General features: G+C 42.7%; 2 protein-coding genes across 7 annotated transcripts in view; both read left to right on the forward strand.

The window, feature by feature from the left end:
• LRMDA (leucine rich melanocyte differentiation associated) overlaps nt 1–15055 on the forward strand; it is a 1063938-nt gene that overhangs the window by 179170 nt on the left and 869713 nt on the right. The window lies entirely within an intron of this gene.
• Nucleotides 11959–14737, forward strand: LOC118022014 (elongin-C-like). The gene has a single exon (XM_035022488.1). The coding sequence runs from the start codon at nt 13847–13849 to the stop codon at nt 14135–14137; it is 291 nt and encodes a 96-aa protein (XP_034878379.1). The 5' UTR covers nt 11959–13846; the 3' UTR covers nt 14138–14737.

Here is a 15055-nt window from a genome sequence, read left to right on the forward strand (position 1 = left end):
TGCATTTCCTTTCCCTTTACTGAAATTTTGAATTGCTTTTTTTAAAATTGCTTTTTAAGACCTACTTCAAATCATACCCCTTTGCAATTCCTTCCTTAAGGACCCCATTTAGTGATTGTGAGTTGCTCCTGTAAGAATTGCTGGGTGGGTATTTATTTGGGAGTTAATCCTTACAACCTCATGGTGTTTCTTCTGTTGCTCTTTTGAACTATAACTTTCAACTTTGCGGTTTTCCTTTTTCACATGGGTCTGTCCCATCTTAAACTTCTTTCTCCATAGTGCAACATTCAGCGCAGAGTAGATGCTCAGAAACTTTCTGTTGGTAGGTTGGACTGAATGACTTGTCCCTCCTCTCTTGTACCGCCCCTGTTCTCCCAGGAAGGTGTCCCTTCTTTCTCCTGGATTAGCTAATCTGCCTGCTCCTGGTTGGTAAGCATGTTGGCAGTCAATGAGGAAACACCCAGAGACCTGCCCTCTCCCAGTGGTGGAAGCCAACTTGCTGCCCCAGCCGAGGAAGCTGAGTGAAGCACTAATGTTCACTGTGCTCCCTGGGTGCACAGAAGGCCGTCGAGGCATTTCTTGGAGGTGTGTAAACTCTCTGGAACTGTGTGTGTGTGTGTGTGTTAGTGTGTTAGTGTTAGAACTTTGGCCATAGTAGATGGAGGGAGAGGCTTCTCTGAGGTTCTGCTGGTGCCTGATTCTGGTGTGGCCTCTGCTGAGGCCCCTGGAAGGAAAAGTCAAGGCTGCCTCTGAGTAGAAAGAGAGTGAAGGAGGAAGATTAAGAAGGTATGGGCTCCTGTTGTTCTTTGCAGATGGAGAGGCCATTTCCTGCTGCTGGTTGCTGATCTCTACCTCTCTCTGCTTCTCTGCTCCATGATTATAAAGTGTTTTGGCCATTTACCTAAAACACATAATCCAGGGGCCACTGCATCCATCAAATGTTGACTTGATAGTGCTGGCAATTGCCTGCAGCTCAGGCAAAATTTGCCTGCTTTGGTTTTGTGCAGTGAATGAATTGATTTTCTGAAAAAAGCTGTGTGTGTGTGTGTGCGTGTGTGTGTATGTGTGTGTTTAGGAGAAAGAATGGAGTTTGATTTTTTTAGTGGGCTTGTTTTCTTCGAGGGGGATGGTGTAGGAAGAGGAAGGTTCATAAAGTGGTTTGTGTGAGCTTGAGAAAGAATAAATGCAGACATGAACACAGACACGATAGATATGAAATTAATGATGTTTTACAGTGAATTAGGAAGAATGAAAAGATGCAAGAGATCCCAAAGATAAGAGGGCCAAGACAGATCAAATGCTCCTGCACCCAAAATGGTGTGTGTTGGGTTTAATTATCTTCTTTCCTTCCCGCAAGCCCCCCGTTATAAGCAGGCATGCAGGCCATGGTGCATGTAGTCTTGTCTACAGTTTTTACTTTTTGCAAAGTCATATGTTTTTAGCTCTGATTGCAGCCACTACTGAGTGGCTCACCTTGTCTTGAGTAATGAGAATAAACAACTGGTCACTGCACTGACCACTGAAACTAATAAAGATATATAGTACTGGGCTGGCTTAGGGAGTCACAGACGCATTCTTAAACTCTATGTGACATTTATACCAAAGGAACATGATTCCAAACTCACTCACTGCTTACCCATTCTGAGAAAGAACAAACTATTTGACTGATGGTTTGCTAAATTTAATATGCTTAGCAAGTAAAATTATTGCCTACTCTAATGCTGTGTAATTATTAAGATACACTGCTTTTAAAAATACCAAGTGAATAATATTGATTTAGTGAACTGCTATTTAGAAAAATGCCAGCAAAGGAGGAATATTTTATTTTAGCTGCCTTAGAGCTGTAATGGGTCTGGGCTGAGATATGCATGTGGAAATAAATTATGTACAAGGTAAACTATTTTGTTATATAGTACCCATAATATTAATTAAGCCGTAATTTTACCAACAATGCTTTAATTTAACAAATAAACAGGAATCATCTGTACCATTCTTTCAAATATATAACTTTGGGACCATAATAAAACATGCAGAAGCACCTGCAGTTAATTGTAAAGCAAACAGTGAGACTAGCAACTTTAAAGGGTAATTGTAATTTATAATTTATTTATTTGACTTATGCTGGGTATAATTACTGTTATAATGCATTATTATTTGCAGTCCAGCATAAGATCTATCTGATTCCAATTGAGCACAGGCAGCCTGGTGGAGCTTTCGGCTTAGGCCCCTTGAAAGTATACCCTGCTCCCTTCCGTTCCCTGCAATGGGAGCTTGTAAAATAAAGAAGAATGGATGGGCTACTGTCAAAGGCAATCCTTGTTCAAATCTGTAAGAATATTTCCATTTCCATTTAAGCCAAGAATTTTCCCTGCCCTCACAGTTCTTTAGATAGCAGTACTGGGTAGTGACATTGTCAGGGTCTGCCGGCCGCCAGCGCCATGGATGACTGGGCCAGGCTGGTGGCTCTGTGGGGAGGGGAGGGATGTGGTGGGAGGGATGGGTGCGTGCAGAGCCAGCTTCTCCCTAAATTCCTGTCTGAGGGTGTTTATTGTTGTGGTGCTTTTGGGCGTTGTTGTTGTTGTTGTTGTTGTTTTCAAGAGCAGCCTGGAAGGAACAGCCCGAGGGGGAAAAATACCACCGTGGAAGAAAAGAAGCAATTATAGCTGGCTGTTTGTGGCTAACAGAATGCTGAAATGGCAGATTTGCAAATTTGTAAGAGAGGGAAGCTGAGTGTTCATCTTTATCAGCCAAAGTGGTTTCTTGTTAGCTGAGCAGCAAGCTAGAAAGCGACCGATTTTGACAACATAATTTACATCTTTGTATAAAACTATTGCTGGCAGCTGAACTAATTTGTGCTGGATTAGGTTGTTTGTCTCTGCTGCTGACTAACCATGCAATCTATCAGAGGCCGTTCTCAAATATCACTTTTCAACTGTGCCCTTGAGAGGGGGAATTGATCGGGAATATACGGAGCAAAATTACTCCAATAACTTTATAGAAGAAACAATTACGGACTCATACAGATGTGAATAATTCTGAAGAGTAGGAACAAATATGATGAATTTAGCCCTATTCCTATCTTTCACATGTGCATGAAATTTATAAATAATACAATAACACATTATTGGCCCTGTTTCCTCTTTCTTTCTGGATCTCGGTCGATGACGGTAATAGGAGAAAGAAGAGGAAAGTGCTTGGTGGAAAACATTCTCGGAGACCATATTTGAGGATTTTGAGATGCAGGTTATGTGAAAGTCACTTACGAGGTGCTGGAGACAATAGTTCCCATGCACATGTCCCGTAGAATGTCTTTTCATCCAGTCTGAGTTTTAGAAGTTTTAAAATAAAATGCTCCGATAGAAAGAGACGTCAAGCATACAAATATATTTTATCATGTATTTCCATGTTATATTAATAATTGTACCACACAGAAGAGGAATGGAGTCTCCCTTCTGCTTTTAAGTGAATATCTTAAATGTTTCTTCCTGTCCTCAAGGGAAGATACGGGATGATAGAATAATATAAGGGGGCAAAAAAGGAGGGGGCGGGGGCAGAATTCACAACTGATAACTGAGCTGGAGTTGTTTATAAGATGCCTGAGATTAGCCAGCAAACAAAAAAACCATTAAGCACCTATTATTTTAAAGCAGTGGGCACATTTTTCATCACTCCCCTCTGATAAATTTTCACTTGTGCATCCTGCTCCAGGTAATTAATTGCTTTCAGTTCAGAGGAGTAATAATGCAATAAATTATGCCAGTATTTCTAGTCAGAGGATCATATTGCAGCTTCCTAACCAAGGGAGCACTAATAACAATCCAGGAGACTGGTGGGCCATAAGAAAAAACAGTGCTCCATTATTATAAATTGGTTATGTAAAGTGTCGAAGGACCAAATCCTCAAAATTGCTTTCAAGTGATCTTATTCATGGAAGTTTGCACATTCATGGGTTTGGTCAGGATAATCCTGTGTGAAGATTACATAGCTACTCTCAACCCTGGGAGCTTTGCAGACTCTGGGCACTCCAGCTGTGATGGCAGGGTCATTGCTGAAGCATAAAGCTCTAGTGGGATGGAACTTTCTGAGATGGCAGGGATGCTGACGATGATGGTGGTGTGTTGAGTGCTTGCCATATATAAGCACTGTTCTGAAACTTTACATGTACCAACTGTATTTAATCCTGGTAGCAAACCTCTGAGATAGGATTATTGCTATTCTCATTTCCAAGACAAGAAAACTGAGGCACAGAGTTTTTAGGTGACTTGTGCAACTGGTATTGGAATTCATGTTTATATCCAATGTACAGCACCGCCTCCCAGAAGGAGGTTTACTTCTGACTCCAGCCTGGACTGCAATGGATCAGGGTAGGATGGGGTTGGAGGCAGAGTTGGGAAGGCACCAGCTACCTCAAAAAAGTAGTTGTAATCTTCCTTGGTTCCTTACCAAGCGAATACCCCACTTTGCCCAGCTTCTGAAAACTTCTCTCTGACTTGTGGACCTCTTGCTATAGCTTTATTTTTTTTTTTCTAGGCTTAAAAAATAACACATATCTGCCCCCTCTCCTCTGTATAAATGACTTCAGTGGTTCCTCTTCTCTCCTCCCATCGTCCCCCATTCTTTGCCTTCTCCAGGCAAACTTCCAACTTTCAGAAGAGCCTCACAGAGGAAATTTAGAGAAATCCTGTGCCTTTCTTTAGTATGTGGTTGTACTTTTATTTCCTGTAGACAGCTTAAAGAGGAGGTGATGGTTCCCACCTGCCTCTGTGTCTGTGTACAGACATACCTCAACCACTCAGAGCAGCACCAAAGAGGGGAGAACCAGTTGACCTTGACTGTTGTCCCATATGATAACCACCACCACTCCTCCTCTCAGGCCTTGGACAAGTTGAAGGTTTTCTTGCTGCTTTTAACCTTGAGTGACTTCTGGTGCTGAGGAGGCCAAAGAAATGTTCTTGGGCAGAGAAGGTGGGGCTGAAGACCAGGTAGAGGGAGGACCAGGAGAGAGACTACAGATGGCACAGGGAGAGAAGAGCTATGGTCTTTCACATGAGGCTGGGGTGGGAAGCATCTTGCTAAGTTGCTGGGGAGGAAGGTCCCCTTGGAAAGGGCTTAAGGAATGGGGTCAGTGGGCTCCATGAAGTTTTGGATGTTTTTACCTTACCTCTTGTACTAAGGATGTGTCTTAAAACCCACTGCTTGGCACACTGCGTGCAAACAGGGAATCAGAGGCAGAGAGCCCTCCACTGACCATGGCTTTCCCTGGATAACCATAGGCTCCCCCGGGTATCCACAGCCATGGAAGAGGGGGAATCTGGAGTGAAATGGCTTGACCGTTGCTGGATTGTGCTGACCGATGAGGGAGGTAAATAGGCTGGGGTTGGAGGGGTCGCTCTTCTGCATTGTCCACAACAACCCAGCCTGGTTTTCTGCAATCCCATCTTGGGTGGCTGTCCTAGTTAGTGCACCGGTCATTGAGCTTTGTCCCTAATTTACTGCCACTGATACTGTTTCTTGAATTGAGGGAGTGGTTTCCTTATAGTTGGATGCTTCCCTTACTGGTCTCACCTCCTTGGGAAGTGGGGCTCCATTGGTTCATGACCTCGTGGTTGCAAACACTGTTTCCCATTTGCCACCTACAGTTACCTACCAGGGTGAGCTTGTATTTTGTTATCTATGTATTTTACCTACCTATGAGGTCTTAACATTCATCCTCAGATATAGCCATATATACGTATTAGTCATCATACAAATATTATTTCCATATTATTCCTGAGCCAGAGGTTGAATTAAAAAAAAAAAAGAGGTGAGTAGACTGGAGGCAGCAACTAAGGATTTTCCTTAGAGCCTTTCTCCACTGTAACAGTATTCTGAGTTCTGTATTCTCCAGATATTTGAAGATATGGAAAAAGATGAATTTTTAATGAAAATCTAATGTATTTAAAGAGGATGATTTATGGCAAATTTGCTCCGTATTTTAGGCTGTTGGAAAGTCAGAAGTGGAGAAGGTTTGGTCCACAGATGGGATTGTTGAGTCTGGCTGTTCCAGGACAGTCAATATAGAAGGGGGGAGGGTGGGCTGACGGCCACAGGTGATGTAGAGGGCCTCAGATCTGTTATCTTTCGGTGATAGTCTGTAAAAATCTTGGTGAGCATCAGAATGGAGAGGGTTGCAAGACCAGCTCAGCTAACCACCAAAGTAGTTTATCTAGATGCTTGGATCTTGGCTATGGATAGAAGTCGTCTACCTCTACCATTAAAAAGTAGATAGTGTAGTGATTTCTCAAGCCTCAGGCACATGCTACGGGCTTGCTTCCCATTTTGGGAAGATACGAACACTCCAAACTGGGAGATTTCAAATTTATTCAAGACCCAGGAAAGATGTGTAGAATCTTTTTTGTTTTTTTTAAAGATTTTATTTATTTATTTATTTGAGAGAGAGAATGAGAGAGAGAGAGAGAGCACATGAGAGGGGGGAGGGTCAGAGGGAGAAGCAGACTCCCTGCTCAGCAGGGAGCCTGATGTGGGACTCGATCCCGGGACTCCAGGATCATGACCTGAGCTGAAGGCAGTCGCTCAACCAACTGAGCCACCCAGGCGCCCTAATGTGTAGAATCTTAATTAAGCAACAGTAACAGGTTTGTAAATCCTCCCCCCGCCCTCCCCCCCTGTAAATCACACAAATCATCACCTGTGCCATTGATTGTTTAATTCTCTGCCTCCCCTATTAGGCTGTTCTCATTGAGAGGGCAGGACCTTGTCTGTCTTGATGGTCGAGTTTCTAGCATCCCATACAGTGCCTGGCCAGTGGCTGGGCCCTCGGTAAATATTCTTCATGGGAAGAATGGACATATTAAGATTGGGAAAATAAAGCACAAAGAAGATGATAAAATATCACCCATTACCAGACTACTCTGAGTGGACTACCGTTAAGTATTTTCTTGTACACCTTCCAGTCTTGTCTTTGTGTATTTCCCCGTGCCCACCACTACTCATACTGATAGGTATGTTTTCCACCTCGCACAGCAGAATCCTGGTGGACAAAGTTTTAACTCTTTACAATTTTTTTTTGTTTGTACAATTCCATGGAAAATGACAATACAACAATGGATACTGGTCTGTGACTTGAGCTTTAGGAATGTTAAGATGCTAATGAGTTTGGGGGTGGAAGGTACAGAAAGGATAATAACTTTTCATTCTCTTATTTTTATATTCCTTTTGGGTCACAGCAGAACACTGGCACCACATTTTCTGTTGGTATATGTACTATACATTTTCTGGCTCTGAAATGGATTGCACTGAAAGTCAAGTCCACTCCTCCCCGTGAGGATAGAAATAGGATTTGGAGAAAAAGGAAGAGTGAGAGGTACTGCCCAGACTGACTTACACTGTGGAAACATTTCCACCCTTTTCATAAAAATGCCCCAAACGTAAGCTCCTGGCAGCAAGCCAAAGCCAGGGCCAGGCAGTACTCAAAGTGTCTGGCTGGTCCTTCCTGGGCCTTAAATTTGTCCCTGACCTGACCTTAGAGCCCTGGTCCATCAGAACTCCTGACTGTGGACATGCCAGCTGGTTTCCAGAAGGCCACCTGAGTAGTGGAGGGGTCCAGGAAGTCACTGAGTCTTTGCACACTGCCTTCAGTCCCCCAAGACAGCAAGCAGCCTCCTTGTTGACCACAGAGCCCGAGTTGGAGGCTGTTCCGATCCCTCTGGTAGAGTTTATAGTGCAGCCCATCTTCAGGGGCTCAGCTGCTTTTGCAAATGAGTAACCTAGATCACTAAGTGCCAGATCTCTTGCATCCTGTCTTGCCTCAGGACTCAGAAGCCGAGAACTCTGACTCGCTATGACTCTCTAGATAGCTGTCCTGGGTGTGGAGAGAGACCTCTGCTCATCAGATAAGAAAAGCGGGAAAGCATAGTTAGCATTCTGCATGAAAAGAACTCTGCAGTCACAATCAGCATCATGGTCTAGTTTGGAAGAAATGTTGGGCAATTGAACCTGGTAGTTTTCTATTTTATATATGACTAGTTGGAGGTCCCTCCCCCCACCCCCGCCAACCCAGCCTTTTTCTCTCTTGTTATCTCCTCTCCCTCCCTTTCTCCTTTTTGGACTTAAGAAAGGGTTCTCAACTTTGTAATTTTAAAACATATTCTCCTACACATCTCATTGTTCTTTTTAATAGGATCTGCCAGAACCACTCTGTGCAGAGCCCCACGTTTTCACATTATTATCTCATTGTCTATCCGAGTGTTATAGCCTTACTACGACTTCCTAACTAATCAGCTATTTCAACTTTCATTCCATAAGCTTTATGTCTGAGTGTAATTAAATGAGCATTAAGTCCTTTTTTTTTTTTTTACTAGCAAAGCCTGAAAGTTCTGATATTACAGTAATAAGTGTGAAGTGAATTTTGAATGGCATTTATATCTGTTCATGGGCTCTAAATGTTTGATTTGCATAACTAGTTAAAATGATATCAGAGCAGCATATTGATTTAATTCCATCTCAGAAAACTGTTAATTAATAATGATAATAAATGTGTCAGTCCTTTATTATCTGCTTTGAATTGGTGATGATAGCTATATTAATACCACTTCAGTAATAGACCTCTGCTGGCTATTGTTGGCAAAGCTTTCAAGGCCTGAATCACCTGCAATCAGAATTTAGAAAATTTATTGCAGATCAGTTTTAAAAAGAACAGCCATTCCATCATATGTGTAATTTTATTAACACCTACATTTTAATTTAACATTTTATTTACATAAATCATCGTGATCAGAAACTTCAGGAGGGTTTTAAACAAAGGCACTTTCTCATTTTTATGTTCCAAGTTAAAAGTTGCCTGATGGAAGGACTGAGCCCAGGATGATCCCTTTTTGTGGGGTTGTCAGACCCATGGCCCCTAGCTGGGCTGGCCAGTCTCTGGCTCATTATTAAGGTGGAACCTGCTGGTTCTGTTGCACTGCACACGGGCTTGTGTATATGGGAATGGGGGGATTGTTGGTGATGGTGCTGGGAGGGGGGAAGAGGGGGGAATCCTTTCCCCTCCCTACTCTTTCAAGGACTATCATAGATTCAGGAGCCGGTCTCATGTCTCTGGTTTTTGGGAGAGATGCAAAAACCAAGATGTCTTCTCTGTCATTGGGTTTCTGGAAAGCAAGGACAACATGAATAGTTATCTTGCAATGGCTAGGCATTTCCCCAAACTGAGATCTCCAGGGCCTGGTAATGCTGAATTTCCACAAGAGATGTCAGAGTCCCAAGAAGAAATCTTCCCAGTGGCTCTCAGTGGCTTAATCTCTGTCACATCTAGAGTCACGACTGTTGATGAGTGTGTGTGGAAAATTTTATAATCTCACTTTTCTTTTCAAACTTCTTTAAGTAGGCTCCATGCTAGGCTATGCTAGGCCATGCTAGGCTTCATAAACACCCATATAGCAGTGCTTAGCACCCAGAAGATACTTAATGATTGGTAGCCTGTCTTTTCCTTTTCCTCTTAAATTATGGGCGTACACTTACCATTCCTTGTCTGTCCCAGGCTGAATAGAGACTTGAACAGCCTCTGTTCTTGGAATCAAGAATTTAAATAACTTTAGGTCTACATCAAGAAGCCTGAGGAACTTGCTGCTTTCCTCACTAGAAGTTTACCCCTAGGTTTGACTTGACGGATATCAACACAATTTGTGTAATTGGAGTCTGCTTCCCTCCCAGTCCTTCATGTTTGGTTCATATGTATGGATATATAAGGGCTTTTTCTTACTTGGAATCTGCATAGTATCTCCCCCTTTCTTCTCTTACTTTAGAACTAGGTCTGAACTTGCTTTTACCTTTTGATCTTCCTTCTGACCTCTTCTTAGAGAAGAAATTGCTAGCCATGACACCATGTAACTGCAGAGTCTTCTCATTGGTTATAACTGAGCTGTGGTCCAGGGAGATTGTAACACGCCCAAGATCTCATAATCTTTCTTTCTTTCTCTCTTTCTCTCTTTCTTTCTTTCTCTCTCTCTCTTTCTCTCTTTCTCTCTTTTTCTCTCTTTCTCTCTTTCTTTCTTTCTTTCTCTTTCTCTTTCTTCCTTTTTCTTTCTTTCTTTCTCTCTCTCTTTCTTTCTTTCAAGATTTTATTTATTTGTCAGAGAGGGAGAGAGAGAGACAGAGCAAGCACAAGCAGGGGGAGCGGCGGGCAGAGGGAGAAGCAGGCTCCCCGCTGAGCAGGGAGCCCGATTCAGGACTGGATCCCAGAACCCTGGAATCATGACCTGAGCTGAAGGCAGATGCTTAACGACTGAGCCACTCAGGTGTCCCATGATCTCATAACGTTCTCTCTCTCTTTTTTTTTTAAAGATTTTATTTATTTATTTGACAAGGAGAGACACAGCGAGAGAGGGAACACAAGCAGGGGGAGTGGGAGAGGGAACACAAGCAGGGGGAGTGGGAGAGGGAGAAGCAGACTCTCCGCTGGGCAGGGAGCCCGACGCGGGGCTCGATCCCAGGACTCTGGGATCATGACCTGAGCTGAAGGCAGACGCTTAACGACTGAGCCACCCAGGCGCCCCCTCATAACGTTATCTCTTAATCCAAGTCATGCATCCCATCTGTACCACCTACCAGTCCACTCAGGCAGCTCCTGGAACCTCAGTATAACCTGCAGTAAGAACTCCAGTTCTTTCTTTTTCTTTTTTTTTTTTAAAGATTTTATTTATTTATTTGACAGAGAGAGACACAGCGAGAGAGGGAACATAAGCAGGGGGAGTGGGGGAGGGAGAAGCAGGCTTCCCGCCGAGCAGGGAGCCCGATGTGGGACTCGATCCTAGGATCCTGGGATCATGACCTGAGCCAAAGGCAGACGCTTAACGACTGAGCCACCCAGGTGCCCGTTTCTTTGGGCATCCTTCCCTTTCAGTTTCTGCTCATTACTCCCCTTTTTATATTCAGGTTCCACTAGGCAGTGAGCCTTGTGGCTCCCCCCTCCTTCCCACCCCCACATGGGAGCAGGAGTGAAGTCTTGGCCTCAGAAGAGCTTGCTAACACTCCCTTCAGACTGTCCCATCACCAGTCCTTTCCATTTCTTGATGGGAAAAAACACATCCTTTGTTTGAGCCTGTGATAGATTAGCATGGCTTGGAAGGAGTGCTGGCTTTCCGAACTCCTGTGGGTGTGTCTTCAGCTGAACATTTCTCTCCTGACTTTGATTTCTCTCTCAGCAAGTGGGGGTGTAATTCGCCTTGACATCGCTGGCCATCAGCACCACACTGAAATGGGCCTTCTTTGACTCAAAGTGACAGCCCTTGGCCCCTGTGACATTGTTTCCATAGATTTGCAATGAAACAGTTTTATATTTTGCAAAATAGAGTGATCTCCTACGACTGGCATTGATGTGGTTTTGCCATGGTCTTCTGGAGGGTAGGGCTGTTTGCACTGACCCACCCTAAACTGGTTCCCCTTATTCTGGAATGTGGGCACATTGCTCTTAGGCTGCTTGGGGTGATGATTTTGTTTGGTTGGTTTTTAAATCATTGTTGAATGCCATAATATGTTCTGTCCTTGTGTAGACCCTACTTCTTGTTATTTTATTGGCTCCTAATATTCCAAGACCTTTGTTGCCCATCAGCAACCTTAACACTTCTGCCCTTCTACCTTATAGTAGAAGGTCAGTATCCTAGAGAAGAGTGAGCTTGGTACCTTCCCCTGGAAGGTGAGTTCTTCTGGTGCCTCTCACACTTAGAGACAATATGATCTATAGTCAGAGGGAGTATCAACCTCTTAAACCTTTGTCCAAGATGTGGAAATCTTTGGGGGCGATTACTAGAGGAAGGAATTGGGCTGTCCACTGGTAGTTGGTCCTTTTCAGAGACGCTTAAGTCACAAACTGGTTGTTCTCAGCATTTTATAAAAATACTTGGAGGCAGACAAATAAGGATGTTTCATCATCCCATCTAAAAAAAGGGGCTGTTGTGATACGCCCCCCCCCTTTTTTTTCCTAGAAGGCTCTAACCTTTGGGCTTTGAAATTTATCATCTTAGCTAGCCAATATCAAATTATTAGGGAAGGCTTTACCAATATACTGTTAGAGTTATTAGAATATTAAAATACTTCTAGAAATGTTATACTTTCTAAGTTGCACCCTTCTGACTCCCACTCAAATGTTAAAATGTGCGGGGGACTTAAAGATTTTTTTTTTTTTGCCACCAGGTATGTCTTGTGGGGCTGGAACCAAGTTGTCTTTGTATCCAGTATAGGGGAGGCCTGTATCTTTTACAGCATACAACTGCTGAGAGGATCCCTAAAGAGTGGGTTTTTTTTTTTTTTCCTAAGAATTTTTCCTCCTAATGTGAGAGGATCAGGCAGCTATTCCCTCCGCCCCCCACCCCCAAGATGTCATGTTTGGGCTTTGCCTTGTCATGGACTCTGCTGGTGAGAATTTTCAGAACAACTCCATGTGCATATTTCTGACCTTGGCTTCTCCCTGTGGGTTGGGGGAGGAGTCCCAGGGGAGTGGATTCCTGGCAGAAGATGTGGTGAGCGCTTGAGCATGTGTTTGAGGGGAGATGGGATGTCAGGCTCTGGGAGTTCTCTGGAGCAGTCTCCCAAGGCATTGTGACTATTTACATATTTTGAAAAAAAATAAAACCAAACTTCTCAAAGGGATGGCTTTTCTTTTTACAGCCTTGGTTTGCACATTCTTTTAGATTCTGCCATAGCTCTTTTTCTCTGATGGTTGTAAACTGTATGGTCCAACTTTCTAAATGGGGGAGGAGAATTTGTAATTGAGAGCCGGGGCTGCATGTAGAAGCCTCGGAATAGGAGTTGGGAGGTTGGCTTGTGAATTTTGGTTGAGGTAGGTGACCCTGCTACATAGGTGTTAAAAGTTGTTACAGTAGAGGAGGTTGAGCTTAAACAACCGCTTTGATGGCGTTTGCCAGTCTGAATGTATTTTTTCCCACTCCTACCCACTCCCTGTGTGAGTTTGTATTCTTTAGCCCCAGCTGTTTGCGATATTTCACTGTCAAATACATAATTAACAACTTTGTAAGCCAAGTTTAGTGTGTTTTTACATTCATGCACTGAATGTCTTTTCTGTCTTAAGCCAGTTACATCTTTTTTATTTAAAGCTGCCTCCCCTCCCCTCCTGCCCCCAACAAAACCTGTTTCTAGAAAATTTGTCATTCTAACATCTTTCCAAAGAGTGAACTGTATCAAAGTGGACTTGGGAAACTGTATCAAAGTGGATTTGGGAATACAGATGTAGATTGTGGTGTGGAATTGCTTTGGAATTTGAAACTGTGTAGACTGAGCTGATGATGGATCCAGTTGTGAATAATTTTTTGAAACCGATGATGTCAGTGGCAGTTTTATGACTAGGATTTTGACAGATTAGCATAAATTGCTGGAATATGGGTGAGAAAGCAAGTCACAGCTAAGGGTTGAGCCAATAAAGCAAAATCAAGGAGTTAAAAAAATTACAGCTCTGTTTACATTTTTTCTTTGAAAGCACATATTATAGTGGATTCTCCCACAGTATATTTTAAGCATTTTTTTTTTCTTTTCCAATCTTAGGAAATTTATTGATATAAATAATCACACTAGGGTCAAAGGAGAAAACCAGATCATCTTAATAGAATTCAAAATTCGTTTCTGATGAACTGTTTTTAGTTTATGTTGATAAACTAGCATTATATAGAGATTTAACAGGATGGAAACTCTTTACTTCAAGTCAAAAGCAAACGTCCTGGGCTGTGGTGGCTGCAGGGCTGATGAGAAACTACTAAAGTTCCCGTGGAAGTAAAGTAGGATTTCATAAGAACATGATGGAGAAGAGAAAACGTATGGTGGCTGTGATGGCCCTGATGCCATGTATGTCAAATTGATATCTTCGGGTGGTCATGAATTTATTGTAAAAAGAGAACATGCACTAACATCTGGAACAATAAAAGCCATGTTGAGTGGCCCAGGTCGGTTTGCTGAGAACGGAACCAATGAAGTCAATTTTAGAGAGATTCCTTCACATGTGCTATTAAAAGTGTGCATGTATTTTACCTACAAGGTTCGCTACACTGACAGCTCCACAGAGATTCCTGAATTCCCAGTTGCACCTGAAATTGCACTGGAACTGCTGATGGCTGCGAACCTCCTAGATTGTTAAATAAAATAAATTATAATAAGCTGTTAACTTTTTTCAGTATTTAATACCGGTAGTTCAGTTAGTAATTTTTTCATATGTAGCATGTTGCCTGTGTGCAGCTGAACTTTAAAGTTCATTGCAAAGCAGATTATCTTCTGTTCTTTTGCACAGCAATCAGAGTTGAAATTTGTTCGCTACATCAACAAATTAAGGACATTTTCACAAATTGAGAAATAAATATGCCAATTCGTAAAAAAAAAAACAAAACAAAAAACAAAACCTCCTTCAGTGGTGCAACATTAGAGAAAGTCAGGACTGAGATAAGAGGGTCCATTTCTAGTATGATTTAAATTAATCATTTTCTTCAATCCCGGAAGATCTCACCTGGAGGTTTTGGTCACCCTGGGGCTGAATCTGAACATCAGGCACTCTGTTCTGGCCTGCCCTATGTTTAACAGTTTTTTAAATTAGTTGTGAACCTTTAAAGAAACTGGAGGTTTCACCAGAAAATCCTTATCTCTGGCTTCTCTTGAGAAATCTGGCAAGATGAGGTCTGTGCTCCTGAATGTAACACAGGCCCAGAGCAGAGTGGCCACTCCTGTCTTTAGACACAGAAGCTCACTGTCTAGGTCACAAGGGCCTCCCCAGGCTCTGGTCACTCAGTAATCTCACCTGCTGGCCCTGAGGACTCTTGAGTTTGCAGTCACTGCCTTAGTTAATGCAGGAAGATAAGAAATAGAAATAGTCGTTACATAAATAACAAAGAGGAGGAGGTAAAAATACCATTTTTGAGGGAAGTGATTGTGAAGCTGGAAAACTCAACAGAATCAACTGAAAACTCCTAAATGAATGAGAGTTACAGGAAGTCATCAAAGTAGATAGAAAAACCCATATAGCAAAAGGGGAGGAAGAAGGGGTCTCATTTAGAATTAATGACAG

The sequence above is a fragment of the Mirounga leonina genome, unplaced genomic scaffold, assembly GCF_011800145.1.
Source record: "Mirounga leonina isolate KUSES-001 unplaced genomic scaffold, KU_Mleo_1.0 Mir_114, whole genome shotgun sequence".
Lineage (NCBI taxonomy): Eukaryota > Metazoa > Chordata > Mammalia > Carnivora > Phocidae > Mirounga > Mirounga leonina.

What these genes read in the sequence shown, in the direction of transcription:
- LOC118022014 (XM_035022488.1), top strand. Translation starts at nt 13,847, where the DNA reads ATGTATGTCAAATTGATATCTTCGGGTGGTCATGAATTTATTGTAAAA.